The sequence below is a fragment of the Perissodus microlepis genome, chromosome 16 (assembly GCF_051167445.1).
Source record: "Perissodus microlepis isolate ML-2025 ecotype Zambia chromosome 16, ASM5116744v1, whole genome shotgun sequence".
Lineage (NCBI taxonomy): Eukaryota > Metazoa > Chordata > Actinopteri > Cichliformes > Cichlidae > Perissodus > Perissodus microlepis.
The window spans coordinates 26,850,075-26,867,034 of NC_140476.1; the positions used below are offsets into that span (position 1 = coordinate 26,850,075).

A 16,960-nucleotide genomic window follows, 5' to 3' on the forward strand; every position below is an offset into this window, starting at 1 on the left:
CTATAGTATGTTGACCTCACTGCTGTCATGCTTGAATATCTGAAAAGTGATGATGACTTTAACAGCATTTCTAAACCAAGGGTAAAACAGGGCATAAATTAGTGGGTTTAGACAAGAGTTAAAATAATAGACAATGACCACAATAGAGGCAGATGAATCACTGACTATGTCTTCTACAACAAGAAAGTAACAATAAAATGGACAGAAACTGGCCAGAAACACAACTACAAGAACCCCCAGGGTCCTGGCTGCTTTCAGCTCAGATTAGTTTGTTTGATTCAGTGAACGCTGAAGTGTAGTTGTAACATGAGAGCGCATGGCACGAGCCTGAGACACAGCCACCACAAATACTCTCATATATAGAACTATGATGATGGAAACTGGTACGATAAAAGATAAAACAAGGTCAATTATGCCAGCAATATCACTGGTGATAAACACACACTCTCCATAACAGGAATTATACCTGCCTGGTTCAATCAGGATATTCTTTGTACAAAGAGTGCTGTAGAAAGCCGAATAAAACCAACACATACAAACACTAAGTCTGATTTTTGCCACAGAAATTCTACTGGGGTAATGCAGAGGATCACAAATTGCCACATAGCGATCAACTGATATGAGAACTATGTTACTTATTGAAGATGTTACAACAATGTAGCCTAGATATGTATAAAGTGAACACGTGGATTCACCAAATACCCAGCAGACTGTGATTCTAAAAATCTCAGCTGGAATTAACAGGAGACCAACAAGAAAGTCTGACACAGCCAGAGAGAGGAGGAGGATGTTACTGGGTGTGTGGAGCTGCCTGCAGGGACACAGAAGTGAAAATAATAATCATTAATCTTTTCAAAGTGTCTTAAGTAAGAAAATGATTCATTGATAATGAATTACACAATACAGTTTGGTTAAAATACATGAAGAATATGTCAGATTCACTTCATTCGTCCATCAACAAATCATATGACATAAATCATACTCTCAAAGTTTATAAAATTTAAGCTAAAGTTTAAGTCAATCTCTGCCTGAAATGGGAGACTGAGATGATAACAAGAAGATTGAGACCAGCAGTGATCAAAGAGATGCACGACAGCACAATGTTCAGGAGCACGGCTTTGGACCAGTGAAGTGTCGGCTTGATGCAGGAATTGTTGAGGAGTTGTGGAAAGCAGAGCTCAGCTCCTTTCTCCATCACCAAACAGCTACGCCTCCCACCGCTCTTTGACCAAGACTTCTCATAGAACTAATTTATCTCTTTCTGCTTTTCCTCCTCATTACCTCTTTCCTTTTCTATTAAATGACGTCCCTCTTTCGCTCTACACAATCTGCCACACTTCAGCTGTTTCACACTTGCTGTGTCATAGACAGTTGATTCATATTTTTACAGTTGTTTGGGACTCGTGATATGTATTATTATGTTTTACACTTGAAACTATCTGCGTTATACCTTTGTGTAACATAGATACACAAAGGTTTCATGGCATGGGTTTCCATAGCCTAGAAGATTCAGTAGGCATAATGTGAAGGTGATCCAATACCACGTAGAGTACCATGAGAAGCTTGACCAGACACCCTGAGTACACCCCTTCCCTTTGAAGCTGCAACTATGACAGTCGTATGTGCCCACTCAGCATTCAGCAAACCTGAGCTTTATCTGAGTTTAGAAGTAGGAAATTAGAGGTCATGCAGGTCTTGATGTGTTAAAGGCCTTTGACCAAGATATGTCCTTCAATGTGCATATTAAACAAATATGTTGGACTGCTTTCTTCCAATTGCACAAAGTCTCTAAAATTAGAAATAAGTGAAGCTGGAAAATTAATTCATGCATGTCTTACTTATAGCCTAGACTACCGTAATTCATTACTATCTGGATATCCTAAAAGCTGCCGGTTGTTAGGTTTTGTTCCCTTTCAGGTCCTTTTTTTTTTGGAACCAGCTCAAGGCTTGGATTCGGAAGACAAACACTCTGTCTACTTTTAAGATAAGGCTTAAGACTTTAATTTCCCATAAAGCATATAGTGAGCGCTGGATCAGATGAACCTGAATACTCCTTTAGTTATGCTGAAATAGATCTAGGCTGCTGGGGGATTCCCCAGTGTTTCTTCTTAAGTTACCCTTTTCACTCACTGTGTTTATATACCTCTCTGCAATTAATTATTAGTTATTAGTAATATCTGGGGTTTTTTCCACACCATGTCTATGTTTTGTCTTCCTCCCCATTACCCCCAACTAGTCGCAGCAGATGGCCGCCCCTACTTGAGCCTAGTTCTGCCGGAGATTTCTTAAAACCGAGTTTTTCCTTCCCACTTCCGCCAAAGGGCTCGTTCAGAGGGAGTCATATGAACGTTGGGGTTTTCACAGGTTCTTTGTATTATTGTACGGTCTTTACATTACAATATATTTGAGCAAATGTTGTTGTACCTAAATGTCTTATTTTTTATTATTGTTTTTATTACAGCAGCAAAATAGAGACAAAAATAGACAAAATCCCCCACACACTATTACATCCATGCAACCATGTGGCCATTCCTCATACTGTAATTACCTCATTAAAGACCATTAAAAGAGAAATATTCTTAACCTGCAAACCACCTGATTAGCAGCAATTGGATTAGAGAGTAAAGCAACTGAAAGTAGACATCCGTGTAAGGTGGTAGAAAGCTGCGGTTGTAGATGTGCTGATTCATTCAGGGGTTAGGTTTCTTATTTAATTTAATAACTGTACAGTACTCTGTTTATAGTAACCATTGTCCTTAATGTAAAAATGTAAATATGTAAGAAAAATTGTGTATGTTTCTGTTCTGTGTCCTGTGTACTGTTTGTTGTATATGTGTCTTTCTGGCTGCTGTTACAACCAAATTTCTCCTTGTGGGACAATTAAAGGATTATTCTATTCTATTCTATTCTAGACTGCACCTAAGACTAAATTCATGCAGCTTAAAGGAAAACCACAATTCCATCATGCGTTTGCAAATACTGACACTGAATAGAGATGGAAAATTTTGTACTAAGCAACAGAGCCAGAACATTGTCATGAAAGAAAAATGAGTTAGACTAAGTGTCCCAAATTTATGACTTGGGTTTGGTTTTAGAGAGTTTGAATCACAGACGGTAAGAGTGTGCCTAGGATCATAAAATACTGCTCACCCATGACTGTGTGGCTCCACACAGCTGCAACACCATCATTTGCAAACAACACCACCAGCATCAGCTGTATTTTAGATCAGCAGTCTCCAACCCCCGGGCCACAGACTGGTACTGGTCTGTAAGCCATTTGGTACCGGGCCACGAGAGTTGAGGCTCGGGTGTGAAATTGTTTTCAGGGTTTTTATCGTTAACTCAGTTTCCCTGGGCCTTTTCCCGTGTTGTAGTTGTGTGTCTTATTTTGAAAGAAATATTTATGTGTTACTATAGCGACCAGAGAGCATTAAGGGGCAGAGAGGAGGATGGTACTCTCAATGTTGTTGGCGCATTTCAGGGGGACGCTGCTAAGTTAGACAGTTACACAGTAAATTTGTGTTTATTATTATATTTACAAAAAACCACACTTTTTGTCTTGGTGTTATCATTTTATTTTGTTGTATTTATCCGTGACACCTTAAAGGCTGGTCTGTGGCGCAAAAATGTTGGGGACTGCTGTTTTAGATGCTTACAGAGCACAGGTGAAAGCCCTGACATCATGGTGTCCAGATAACAACCTGCTGCTCAACGTCAGCAAGACAAAGGAGCTCATTGTGGACTGGGACTTCCAGTGTTATAAGAGACTGCAGGGCAGCAGGAACACTCCTTTTAACATTGAGAAAACAGAGGTGGAGAGAGTCACATGCTGCAGGTTCCTGGGGATTAACATTAATGAGGATCTGAGCTGGTCACATCATATTGATGTGATCACAAAAGCAGTGAGACAGCGGCTTTTCTTTCTGCGGTGGCTGAGCAGGTTTGGCATGGACTAGAGAATACTAACCACTTCTGTCAATACACCATTGAGCATATTCTATCTGGCAGCAGTGTTGGGGAGTAACGGAATACACGTACCAACATTACGTATTTAAAATACAAAATATGAGTAACTGTATTCTGCTACAGTTATCATTTAAAAAGGTGATAATTAGAATACAGTTACTTTGTTGAAATAAATGGATTACACGGCGGTCTATTCCTGTTTTATATGTTAGGTCATCTTGAAATGACCACAACTGGAGGGTCCTTTCTGATCTCAGCCACCTGATCTGATCTGCAGGAGCTGCAGCTCACTGATGGAGATACAAAATAAAGCTGAGCTTTGTTTTCCAGAACTCCTCAACAGTTCCTGCAGGAGGATGACGCTTTACTGGTCCAAAGCTGTACTTCTGTACATTGAGGTGTTCTGCATCTCTCTGATCACTGCTGCTCTAAACCAGGGGCGATTCTAGGATCAGAGCTTTGGGGGTGCTGAGCACCCAGAGAGCTTCCCAGCCAGCCAAGATACACTTTACTTGTCACAATGAGACTAGGGGTGGGTTTTGATAATCGATTTAAATCGATTCTGGCTTGGATAACGTGATATCGATTTTGCCCGAAACGCCAGAATCTCAGGTTAAACCTCACAAAATTTCAACAACCACCAAACAGCTAAAACAGTAAATGAGAGCAGGAACACAGATTCTGCACAAAGACGTAAACACAAAGCGCGGACCCGCCGACGGATCAGAATCAGTGAGATGTTGCCTTTCTCACCCGACGGCACGGACACGGTCGGGGCTGAAAGCCGACAGCTCGCTGATTCTGATGTTTCCGCGCTTTGTGTTTACGCCCTTTTTGCGCTGATTCTAAAGCTGTTAGTTTTATCTCTCTCCAAACAATATTGACCGAACCAGCAGCAAAAGAAGATCCAAACTACGCTTCACATAAACATCGTCATGAATTCACTCTGACTTTTGCTGTTTTGCTTCCACCACACTTCATGCACATCTCTCTCTCTCTCTGTCTGTCTCTCTCACTATACTTCAAGAACAGTTTCCCGTCTAAAAATCAGTTTTCTGCATTATTCGCTTGCTTGTTACGCACAAGTCTACAGTTATTTACAACGCTGTCGGCCACTGTTTTTTTCCTTTTACTTACTTCCGAAAAGAAAACCTCATTTCTGCTGTTCAACAGGCTTCTGAACAAATGTAAACTTTTTAAAATTATGCAAAATGCAAAACGCTTAGCCGTGTCTCTAATAAAACCGCTGTAACTTCAGAGGTAATGTTCATATGTTGATTAATGGTTTTCTTTCGTTTTTGATGTACTGCAGAATATTTTTATAAAATCCCAGGCCATATAAAAATAGAGGCAACGTTGCCTGTGGTAGAACGTATACAACGCATGGAAAAATCTTTACTGCAGATACTAATTTGACTAATTTAACAATACTAATTTTGTGTTGTAAGATTTATGAGTTTCATGCTTTCATAGTGGTACTTAGAGCTTGATATTTTTTATCAGGTGGTACACACTAAAAAGTTTGAGAAACACTGATAAGTGTATGTGTGCTTTTGGAAAACATTTAAAGCTGCTGTACAGAATCTTTGAAACAAGCTTAAAACATTTTTAGAATATAAACAGAGCATCTGCTTCTCTTTACAGCTCCTCACGTACGTACTGCGGCAGTCATACAGACAACTGGACGGTCCAAAAGTTGGCCTACCTATTACTGGCTGAGGTTTTAGTAAAATTGTGGCTGAACTACATAAAAATACATCATTAATTTTAATCTCCCCAATCCATTACAATGTTATGTTGGAATGTTGTTAAAGAGGGTCAAAAATGTTTCAACCCAGTTTGTTTAGCAGATTCTGTATAGCAGCTTTAATATAGGGAGAACACAACTGCCAGATTGTGTGAGTAAAATCAGGTTTTTTCTCTTTGTCGGTTTAATAGTTTGTGTTGTGCCTGTCACTGTTCCCTGTCTGTTTTCTTACCTGGTTCTTCCTGACCTTGTACCTCCTCACGTTCCCCTCTTTCCTTTCTCCCTCTTTGGACTGACAATCATACACAAATAGATGGTATTCAATTAGATGAAAAATTACATTAATATGAAAAAAATTCTATTAAGATCACTAACAAAAAGTCCTCTCTCAGTGTACTTTCAACCAAAAGGCAAATAACCAAACCACATGAACATCTAATAAAAGATATAAATATTGAAACACTGATCCAACATTATCCTTTATTGACGGATCATTTGATTTTACACTTTTACCTGAATGTGGCTCCTTCTTTTGAAAAAACTTCCTTATATCCATTATGAACCTGGCTGTCTCTCTGTACACAAACACACACACACACACACACACACACACACACACACACACACACACACACAACAGGAGTTATAAGGTTAATGGGCATCCAGTCAGTTAGCTAGTTAGTATCTGTAATGTTTGTCCTGTAAAGCATCTACGGGACACAGGTGTGAGGACAGCAATACTTTTATTAATACTGTGGTTTTCAGTTCACTGGGACACAGTCAATCCCGCTCTCTGCTGTCACGTCCGCTCTTCCGCCTCCAACTGTCACTGCCAACATATAAAGAGTGACAATCACCTTCACTTCTCAGCACACCTGTTCACCCCGCCCCTGCGCCGCCCCGGTAGCTCACTGCGTCACCCCTCCTCTGCAGCCGGCCAGAGACCACACCCACGCCGCAGTATCCATTTCAAACAGGACAGCGGTAACAACACCAGGCTACGGACAATTTTAAGTTTTAGATTTTAAATAGGTTATATAAATTTCAATGGGAGCAGCAGGACGGTCAAATGTCGCTGATTTTACTACAGAGCAGGACGGATTGTAGGGTAGCAAACATCGACGTTTTCAACACTGCAGGTTACCTGGGTGTAATGTTTTTCAGCTAAAAGAAACATGTTCTGACTCCTACCTAACTATATAAAGAGTAACTGAAGGTTAAATGCAGCTAATATGTCCTGTTTTAAGCCAGGCACTTACACCTCCGCTCTGCTGAGTCTCAGCCACCATTGCTGTAGCAGCAAGAGCGCTAGAGCCAGAGCAGGGGAGAGGCGAGCTGGAACAAACCATTTTGGGAGGGGGGTATCTATACTTTTGTTGTTGAAATGTTACGTTTCAACCAAGTACTGTAATCTTTTTATATTTTTAGTAGTGTGTCACACAAACAGCAAATATTGTGGAAAAAAAGTAAGAAATCTTTGGGGGTGCTTTGATTCATTTTGGGGGTGCTTCAGCACCCCCAAAAATGGGCTAAAATCGCCCCTGCTCTAAACCTTCTGGTCATCATCTCAGTCTCCCACTTAACTACAGTTTTAAATTAACATATGTAAAAACTTAGACTTACATCAGTGGAATTAGCTAAGAAAAAAAGAAGTGCAATAGTATAGTGCTGCAGCACTTCCTAGAAAATAAAATCTATATCAAAGGTGAGAAATGTGATTCAGTCTCTTTTCTTGGTTTCATCTTAGAGAAATGGCCGATTAAGACAGATCCAGCTACAGTGTAGGCAGTGTTGCCTGGCCCGTACCGGTAACTCGGAAGCATCTCCAGTGCTTGGGCTTTCTTGGTTTTGTTCTTGTTGTTGTTTGTTCTTCTCTTCCCACAGGAATGAGAAAGCAAAATGCATCCTTGTGCCTTTTTCTCCAATTGTCTGTGTGAACAAAATTATAATGCTCTGGAAGAATAGAGAGAATTGCTGGAAGGAGCTGAAAAACCTTTTGTTGTTTGGATGGACCATTAAAATCCTTTAGTGCCGTTGCTAAGCAACTCCATGCTCATTAAGCCAAGTGGATCCTGTTCTTTACTAGATTTAATCTTGCTTTTGCCTACAGACCTGGATCTGAACCTCTGACGCCACCTCTAAGAGTGCTCCAATCCTTCTGGTCCATCACCCATCATCACCCATCATCAGCTCACTAATCTGGGAGATGGAAAGACACTTGTGCAAAATGCTCAGCACGATGAGTCTGACCCAGGAAAAAAGATCACTTAACTGTATTTTTGTTCCCTCCAGTGTTTATTCCCAGATTATATTGGGCCCATACTGTCAAGTCAAGTTCAGCTGTCACCCTGGTAATAATGACAGAACCCGAGGAAAGAGAGAAACAAAATCCAGTCCTGCCCCTCCTTGTCGACCAGGAGGGGCAGCCCAGTCCAAGCAGAGAAGCCCAGACCTCCCTTTCCCCAGCCACCTCCTCAAGCTTGTCCGGGGGAACACCAAGGCCTTCCCAGGCCAGCCAAGAGATTTCCTGGGCCTCCCCGGAAAACCTCACCCAGGAGGCGCCCAGGAAGCATCCTTGTCAGATCTCTGAACCACCTCAACTGGCTCCTTTCGATGTGAAGGAGCAGCGGCTCTACTCCGAGCCCCTCCTGAATGGCCGAACTTCTCACCCTATCTCTAAGGGACAGGCCAGCCACCCTTTGGAGGAAGCCCATTTCTGCCGCTTGTATCTGCGATCTTGTTCTTTCGGTCACTAACCACAGCTCATGGCCATAGGTGACGGTAGGGGCGTAGATCGTCCGCATCGCTGCAGCCGCTGCACCAATCCGTTCAAGACATAATATAATAATAACCAATATCATGAATTCCAGATGAATGAAAAATTACTGATCATTAATTGATTGCGTAAGACAGTGAATGTATGGTGTAGAGAGAAAGAGGAGGGACAGGGATTTTGTGTGTGTCATGTGTGTATGTCTGTGGGTGGTAGTGAAATAAATCACGTCTGTGAGAAAACATTCTGACAGCTGCAGCTCTCTGGCGATGGAGATATAGAAAGCAGCTTTGTTTTCTGAATCCAAGCCTGAGCTGGAGCTTTTTAATATTTATGGGTCACCTGCTCAGCATGTCAGCACCCTGCATTCTGTTTTTATTCCCATTTTACTTTTTTAACTTTAATTTTTTTTATGTGTTTTTTTCTTTCTTTTGTTGATGTAATGTCCCAAAGGTCTAATCTCGGAGACCAGCAGATTATGCCATCATTCACCTTCTGCATAGTTCCCTCTCACCTGGAGACCGCTGGGAGCACTGTGAGTATCATGTTCTTTGATTTCTCCACTGCCTTCAAGACCATTCTTCCCACAGTCCTGAAGGACAAGCTGGAGAATGCAAGTGGACCATCACCTAACAACATGGATGGTGGACTACCTCACTGACCGACCACAGTATGTGAGAACTCAGGGCGGTGTGTCGGACAGGGTTGTCTGAGGTACGGGGGCCCCACAGGGAATAGTTCTGCCTCTGTTCCTCTTCACCATCTACACTGCAGACCTCTCCCACAACTCCACCCAGTGCTTCCTTCAGAAGTTCTCTGATGACTCTTCAATAGTCGGCCTCATCACTGATGGGGATGAGAGGGAGTACAGAGAACTTACCCATGACTTTGTGGACTGGTGCCAGCTGAACTACCTGCAGATCAACACTAGTAAAACCAAGGAGCTGGTGGTAGACTTCCTCAGGCACAAACATCCTCCACTGCAACCACTAAACATTCAAGGTATGGACATCAAGACTGTGGACAGCTACAGGTACCTGGGTGTGTATTTGAACAATAAACTGGACTGGACTCATAATTCAGACGCCCTCTACGGGAAAAGGCAGAGCAGGCTGTACCTGCTGCGGTAACTAAGGTCTTTTGGAGTGAAGGGCCCAATCCTGAAGACCTTCTATGACTCTGTGGTGGCCTCAGCCATCTTTTACGGTGTGGTCTGCTGGGGTGGCAGCATCTCTGCTCGGGACAGGAAGAGACTGAACAGGCTGATCCGGAGGGCCAGCTCTGTTCTAGGATGCCCTCTGGACCCAGTGGAGGTGGTGAGTGACAGGAGAATGGTGGCTAAGCTGTCATCCCTGTTGGACAACATCTCCCACCCCATGCAGGAGACTCTGACAGCACTGAGCAGCTCCTTCAGTGGCAGGCTGCGGCACCCACGATGCAGGATGGAGAGATTTTGCAGGTCTTTCCTCCCCACTGCTGTCAGACTCCACAACAAAGACTCCGCAACTGACCAAACACATACATCCACATATGTTCAATAGCAATTGTGCGATACTCTTTTTCTGACAACATTGTATTTTACTCAGTTGTATATAGCATTTCTATTCTGTTTTATTCTATTGTGGCCAGTATTTTATTTTATTAAATCCTATAGTGTACAGTTGTGTACAGTATCTTATTCTTATTGTTATCCTATTCCAGTCTTTCTCTAATTTTGCTATGTAACTTTGCACTGCCCACTTTCTGCTGTAATAAAACAAATTTCCCACATGTGAGACTAATAAAGCTTATCTTATCTTATCTTATCTTATCTTATCTCACTGTGCAAGAAACTGCACAATGACAATAAAAAGCTCTAAGTCTGTCTTATCAATTGATTCAGAATTCCATTTCTGATTACTGATTCTGGCACAACGCTGTAGATAGTTAAATTAAAAACTCTATTGGTCTTTTAAAATTATCTGAATTATTGTGGTAATTGAAGTCTCTCTGCTAAGTCAGTTTTACACATATGTTACAAAAGCATCATATGACACCGTATGATGGGAATGTTGTTGCAACGACAAATATCTGATCAACACTATCTTGATTATATATATAAAACTAACATCAGCATTGAGGAATTATTATATTTTTTCAAGGCAAAATTTTTGTTTTTTGGTCATTACCAGAATAAATAAATATTAATTGTGATAACTATGTTTGGATGAGAAACTAGGGCTTCAGTGAATGAGTGAAAAGTAAAAGAGGTTGTGTGGACAAAAGGAGGAAGGATATCAGTCTCCAGGGAGCACAACAGTGGATGGGAGGTATGGTAGAAGGAGATAAATTTGCTGTATGACAGAAAGTTCTGTCCAGACAGCTGCAGGAACCTGATGATGGAGATCCAGATGCATCCAGAGGCAGAGCTCTGTTTTCCAGAGCTACCGAACAGTTCCTGCAGGAAGCCGACACTTCACTGGTCCAAAACGGTGCTCCTGAACGTTGGGCTTTCGTCCATCTCTGTGATCACTGCTGCTCTTAATCTGCTCATCATCATCTCAGTCTCCCACTTCAAGCAGAGACCAACTTTTGAATTGAAATTACACTTGAGATACAATTTTGGTTTAGATATATGAAAAGTGAGATTTGCATTATTGGAATTAGCAATGTTCAACCATAACTGCTAAGTTGATTAAGCTTCATTTTGTCTCAATAAAGAAGCAATTTCACTAAATACATTTTGACATGATTAAGACATGACATGATCTCAACTATCTCATCGTTATCATCTCAGTCTCCCTTCATGGAAAAGAACAACTTCTTAGCGGACACTACTGTTGAAGTTTTTGAAATTTTAATCCTATGATTTATTTCATTTGATTTAATGGTGAATGAACGGGCACATTCTTGATTTTAACCATGATTGTAAAGTTGTATTTTCCTAGATTGAATCATGGACATATTAATGGAAATTATTAATATTATATATATTCTTTTGTGTCTCCCTCCAGACAGCTTCGCACACCCACTAACATCCTTCTCCTCTCTCTGGCTGTCTCAGATGTTTTTGTGGGTCTCCTGTTACTGCCATTAGAAATATTTAGAAGTACAACCTGCTGGGTACTTGGTGATCTTATGTGTTCACTTTATATTTATATGACCAGCAACATTACCTGTGCTTCAATAGGGAACATAGTTCTCATCTCAGTTGACCGTTATGTGGCTATTTGTGACCCTCTGCATTACCCCACCAGAATGACTGTAGCGAGAGTCAAATTTAGTGTTTGTCTGTGTTGGTTTTATGCTGTTTTCTACTGCAGTCTCTACATGAAGGTGAACCAGTTGAACCAGGCAGGTATAATTCCTGCTATGGAGAGTGTGTGTTTGTCATTAATGATATTGCAGGGATTTTTGACCTAGTTTTCTCTTTTTTTGCTCCAGTTATTATCATCACAGTTGTTTATATTTGAGTGTTTGTGGTGGCTGTGTCTCAGGCTCGAGCCATGCGGTCTCATGTCACTGAATCAAGCAAACAAATTGGAGCTGAAAGCAGCCAGGACTCTTGGGATTCTTGTAGTTGTGTTTCTCTCCTCTCTTTGAACTCTCGCAGAGTCTCCTGCACTATTTTCCAGACATACTGCTTGTTTTCATAAACCTCTGTGCAGTTTTTCCCAGAGTAAATAACAGCCAGAGGTCTCCTCACTTCTCTGTTGTTTATGGACTGTTGCGAAACAAAGAGGGGATGCAACACATTGCCCTTTCCCAGAGACGTGTTGCTGCCATCATATTGAAACTGATCAATGTTTCCCCCACACACTATTAGATACTTAAATGGAGAAACCTCATGAACACAAGCATGCTCCCACTCACAGATTTGCACACAGATACAGACTCACAATATCTTGGTCGACTGCTGTCTCTAAACATGTCATGTATCATTAATACTCTGTCCTGCTCAGTAACATTTAATATTTATTATTTAGTGGTACTTATGCATATGTTGGTTGTTGCTATGGTTTGCCTGCTGTGTTGTTTCTTTTTAACAGGCGTTGAAGCAAATGTTCAGTGTGTTTTCAACAATTCTGATTGCTGCACTGCGAGACAGGGCAAGAAAAAAAAGTTCCATGTTCTCTATTTAAATATTTGGTGTATTTTCTATGTTATTTTGGGAATACAAATTTTATTTATGAGGTTTACAAATTATTGCAATTTGTGTTTTCTTTTTAATGTTTTTGGCATTTAGCCACACAAATAGCCTGGTGTGGAGTCAAATCCAGGCCTTGGCAGTAGGTTTTTGTCATACGGGCTGCCTGCTCAATCAATCAACAATGCCAGCACCCTGCATTCTGTGTTTTTTTTTCCTTTTTTTTACATTTTACAGAGAGCCACATTTTTTTCCTTCATATTTTTAAAGGGTGCACATTTTCAAGATTCAATCAAATAGAAGTGCCTGTAATTTAACATTTATTGTTCATGTCTTGTCCCACAAGCGTAATCACAGACAACAGTTGATTCTGTGACTGCTGATTATAACTACGTTGACAGAAAAACTAAAAACTGTATAAAAGTCTGTATTGTCACTGCAGTTACAGAATGACTGAAATCTCAGTGCTAGGAGGTTTTGTATATATGTTATAACATCATCATATGAAACTGTATGATGTCAGTTTTGTTGGAACAACACTAACTTAGGTATCTTGATTATAAATGAAACTAACATAAGCATCAATTACACAGTAAGAACAGATTAATTGTGCCTTAAGTCAAGGATTGTATTGATTGCCTGTGTGTATTCAGCTTATCTGGATTAGGTGCTGCATAAAATATTCATCTTAACTCTTACATACTGATTGTAAAAGGAGAACAGAGACATTTGGATGGCTGATTTGTAGATGACAGTTTTTAGGCCCAAGTTTGTAGTTTTGGCCATTAAAATGTAAATCTTCTGGTTTTAATTGCGATAGATATGTTTGGATGGGAGACGGAGAAATCAGAAGTGAAAAGTAAAAGAGGTTGTGTGCACAAAAAGAGGGAGGATATCATTCTCCAGGGAGCACAACAGTGGATGGGAGGTATGGTAGAAGGAGATAAATTTGTTGTATGACAGAAAGTTCTGATTAGACAGCTGCAGGAACCTGATGATGGAGATGCATCCAGAGGCAGAGCTCTGTTTTCCAGAGCTACTGAACAGTTCCTGCAGGAAGCCGACACTTCACTGGTCCAAAACGGTGCTCCTGAACGTTGGGCTTTCGTCCATCTCTCTGATCACTGCTGCTCTTAATCTGTTCATCATCATCTCAGTCTCCCACTTCAGGCAGAGATTAACTTCTCAGATGAAACTAAAGTTCAACTTTTAGAAAATCAAGTTTAGTAATTAGTTAGTAAATTAGTTAAGTAATTAATGAATTATGTCAAGATGAATGTCCTGTGTGTACTTCATCATGACTGTATATGTTTTAGTTGCTTAATTGCACCATGCCTCTAATGGATATTTTGACATGACTAATGTGTAATTTATCATTTTCTGTCTCCCTGCAGGCAGCTCCACACTCCCAGTAACATCATCCTCCTCTCTCTGGCTGTCTCTGACTTTTTTGTCTGTTTTTTGTTGATGCCGGTAGAAATCTTCAAAAACACAGCCTGCTGGATATTTGGCGATCTCATGTGTTCACTTTATACTTATCTGAGCTGCATTCTTATCAATGCTTCATTTGAAATGATTATTCTCGTATCAGTTGACCGCTATGTGGCTATTTGTGACCCTCTGCATTACCCCACCAGAATCACTGTGCCGAGAGTCAAACTCAGTGTTTTTCTGTGTTGGTTTTATGCTATTTTGTATAACATCATCTATACAAAGCATGCCCTGATAAACCCAGGCAGGTATGGTTCCTGCTATGGAGAGTGTGTCTTTGTTGTTGATGATATTATTGGAATTGTTGACTTTGTTGTATCTCTTATAGTTCCAGTTACGATCATCGTAGTGCTGTATACGAGAGTGTTTGTGGTGGTTGTGTCTCAGGCCCGTGCCATGCGCTCTCATGTTACAGCTGTCACACTTCAGCGTCCACTGAATCAAGCAAACAAATCTGAGCTGAAAGCAGCCAGGAACCTTGGGATTCTTGTAGTTGTGTTTCTGGCGTGCTACTGTCCATTTTACTGCTACTTTTTTCTTGCAGGCAATGAAGTTAATGCTTCTTCTGCATCTTCTATCCTCATTGTTTATTATTTTAACTCTTGCCTAAACCCATTAATGTATGCACTGTTTTACTCCTGGTTTAGAAATGCTGTTAAACTTATCATCACTCTGCAGATATTAAAGGCTAACAGCAGTGAGATCAACATACTACAGAGATGATGCGGAGTGACTTGACTAACATCTGCTATATAAAGATTTCAAATCCAGTAAATGAATGTGTCCATAGTCTGGAAATATAAAACTGCTGTCTTCTATGTATTGAGATGTGTATGAATTCAGTACGATAAAATTTGTTTAAATGTTAACATTTAAGTTAACTTGAACATGAAGAGCATTCAGCTTGAGCCACTTTCTATTTTATAACTAATAATGACATTGACTTTGGCTGTGTTTCTTAAACACACATTGACTTACAGCTGTGTTGTTTTTCTAGCTCTGATACAATTGTATCATATGCTTAATACCAAAAAAATTAATATTTCTCAAAAATCAAAAGTTAGCTAATTATTTCCACACCTGTGAATATGGCTAGTATATTAATTAGGATCTCAGTAAATGTTACCTTTTAAATATATCATAACAGTTTTGAGGAAAAAGAAGACAATCATGCTAAAAATCCATCAATAGAAGAGAAGCAGGTATGTAGGTTGTTTAAGTAGGTTGTGTTATCTAGTTAATAAAAATGTTTTTTCTAGCTTTAACTGCTGTTTTTAATGAACTTTCAAGATAATGAAGTTGACAAATATGTAAACTTCCTTGAGAAAAAGTAAAGAATTTCCATGAAGGAGCTGTTACTAAAATATAGTTAAAAGTAGAAACTGATAGCCCACCATTAAACATGCCCTGCAAAGTTTGCCCCCCCTAATTTAGCTGAGCTGAGCTGAGCTAACATGGCTAACTAGCCTTACAGCTATGTTGTTTTTTGATCCATTAGCATTGCAGTCTTCTTTCAAACCTCGCTTTTAAACTTAGTATTCTGTAAACCTATCTATATGTACATAATTTTTCTGTTGTAAGGATAGGTGAGACTTGCTAGAGTCTTAAGCTACTTTCATTTTCATTAATGCTTTATAATGGAACGGCACTCCGTTTACATGAGGTCAAACAAAATACTTAACAACTAGTAAGTGCCTGAATTAACTATGAATTACAATATGAAATAAGTATTAATAAAACCTCCATTAACACACTCACAAACAATGCACTTATATCTTAATCATTATATATATAAATGTGCTTCTAAATATTTGAATCACTTATTTAGACTTTGTACATTTTACCATGAACAAGTTATATATGAGTTTATTAATCAAGAATAAAATTTATATATTTATTTATAAATTACACACCAAGGATGAGCAACACTTTATAAATGATCAGTTAGGCACTGTCGCAGGGTCCTCTCATAAACTTCTCCCGAACAAATATAGGCGTAGTCAGGAAGGGTTCTGAATGTGTACTTTATTATGCCGGTCTCCCAAGTGCACAAGGGACTATTTACAAAAAGAATAACAAGTAACTTAATCACAAACCAAAAAGAAGATATTCTATTTACAAAGTTCAAGTGGCTGAACCAGCCTACATGTTACCTGACTGTAACCATCACACAGAGTCCCAGATAGACCCTGATACCCTTTATACTCCTTTGCCCCTCCCAGTAGGCATAATATTTATCCAACATTTATCCATCAAGGCAAACTAGCACCACTAAGGGGGTTCAGTGGTGTAATGTACTGTTTACAAATTTGGGGGAAAACCTGCAGTCACCTGAGACTGAAGAAATCATTTGGATGAAACGAAACGTTTCTGCCACTGAAAACTCCTTTTGGGACTAATTCCTTGCATGATTGTGCATACATCAAGACATTTTTAACTCACTGATGTTTCAGCATTTCTTTTGTCATTTTTTCAATTTCTTTGCAGTGTTGAGTCTGTCTTTTGACACATCTGCAGTCTTTGAATTGCTTCTTCAATCTCAGTTTGTCAGTTTGTCTTAGTTTGTCAATTTCTTTTTGTTGAATGACCATAAGCTCCTGTAGTTGCTTCAGTGTAACTTGTTTAGCTCTCCTCTTTGGTTGCGGTGGTTTCATTAATAGGTCACCTGGTAGCCTGGCTTCCCCTGGGTGGGTCCGGGACAGGCGTGAGGTTCTGGGGGTGCTCCGTCTCTGGGCTGGGGCCCTGGCTGGGCCTTGGGGGCTTGGGTTCCGGTTGGTGTGTTGCCGGGGTTGTGGGCGGGTGGGTGTATAGGGGCCCAGCCCTGGTGCAGGGTTCCGCTGGCTCATCGAGCCACCTG

General features: G+C 40.3%; 1 protein-coding gene and 2 pseudogenes across 1 annotated transcript; 2 read left to right on the forward strand and 1 right to left on the reverse strand.

Annotated features, from left to right (window-relative positions):
* On the reverse strand, positions 1-1,198 carry LOC146371060 (trace amine-associated receptor 13c-like; annotated as a pseudogene).
* Positions 1,199-10,864: 9,666 nt separating this feature from the next.
* On the forward strand, positions 10,865-12,068 carry LOC146371061 (trace amine-associated receptor 13c-like; annotated as a pseudogene).
* Positions 12,069-13,606: 1,538 nt separating this feature from the next.
* On the forward strand, positions 13,607-14,826 carry LOC146371062 (trace amine-associated receptor 13c-like). Its single transcript, XM_084955037.1, has 2 exons — positions 13,607-13,782; positions 14,007-14,826. Exons 1-2 carry the CDS (start codon positions 13,607-13,609, stop codon positions 14,824-14,826), a joined length of 996 nt encoding a protein of 331 aa, XP_084811163.1.
* Positions 14,827-16,960: the final 2,134 nt, after the last annotated feature.

What these genes read in the sequence shown, in the direction of transcription:
- LOC146371062 (XM_084955037.1), top strand. Translation starts at nt 13,607, where the DNA reads ATGATGGAGATGCATCCAGAGGCAGAGCTCTGTTTTCCAGAGCTACTG. An exon ending in ATCTCAGTCTCCCACTTCAG is followed by an intron (nt 13,783 to 14,006) that starts GCAGAGATTAAC and finishes GTCTCCCTGCAG; the next exon opens with GCAGCTCCACACTCCCAGTA.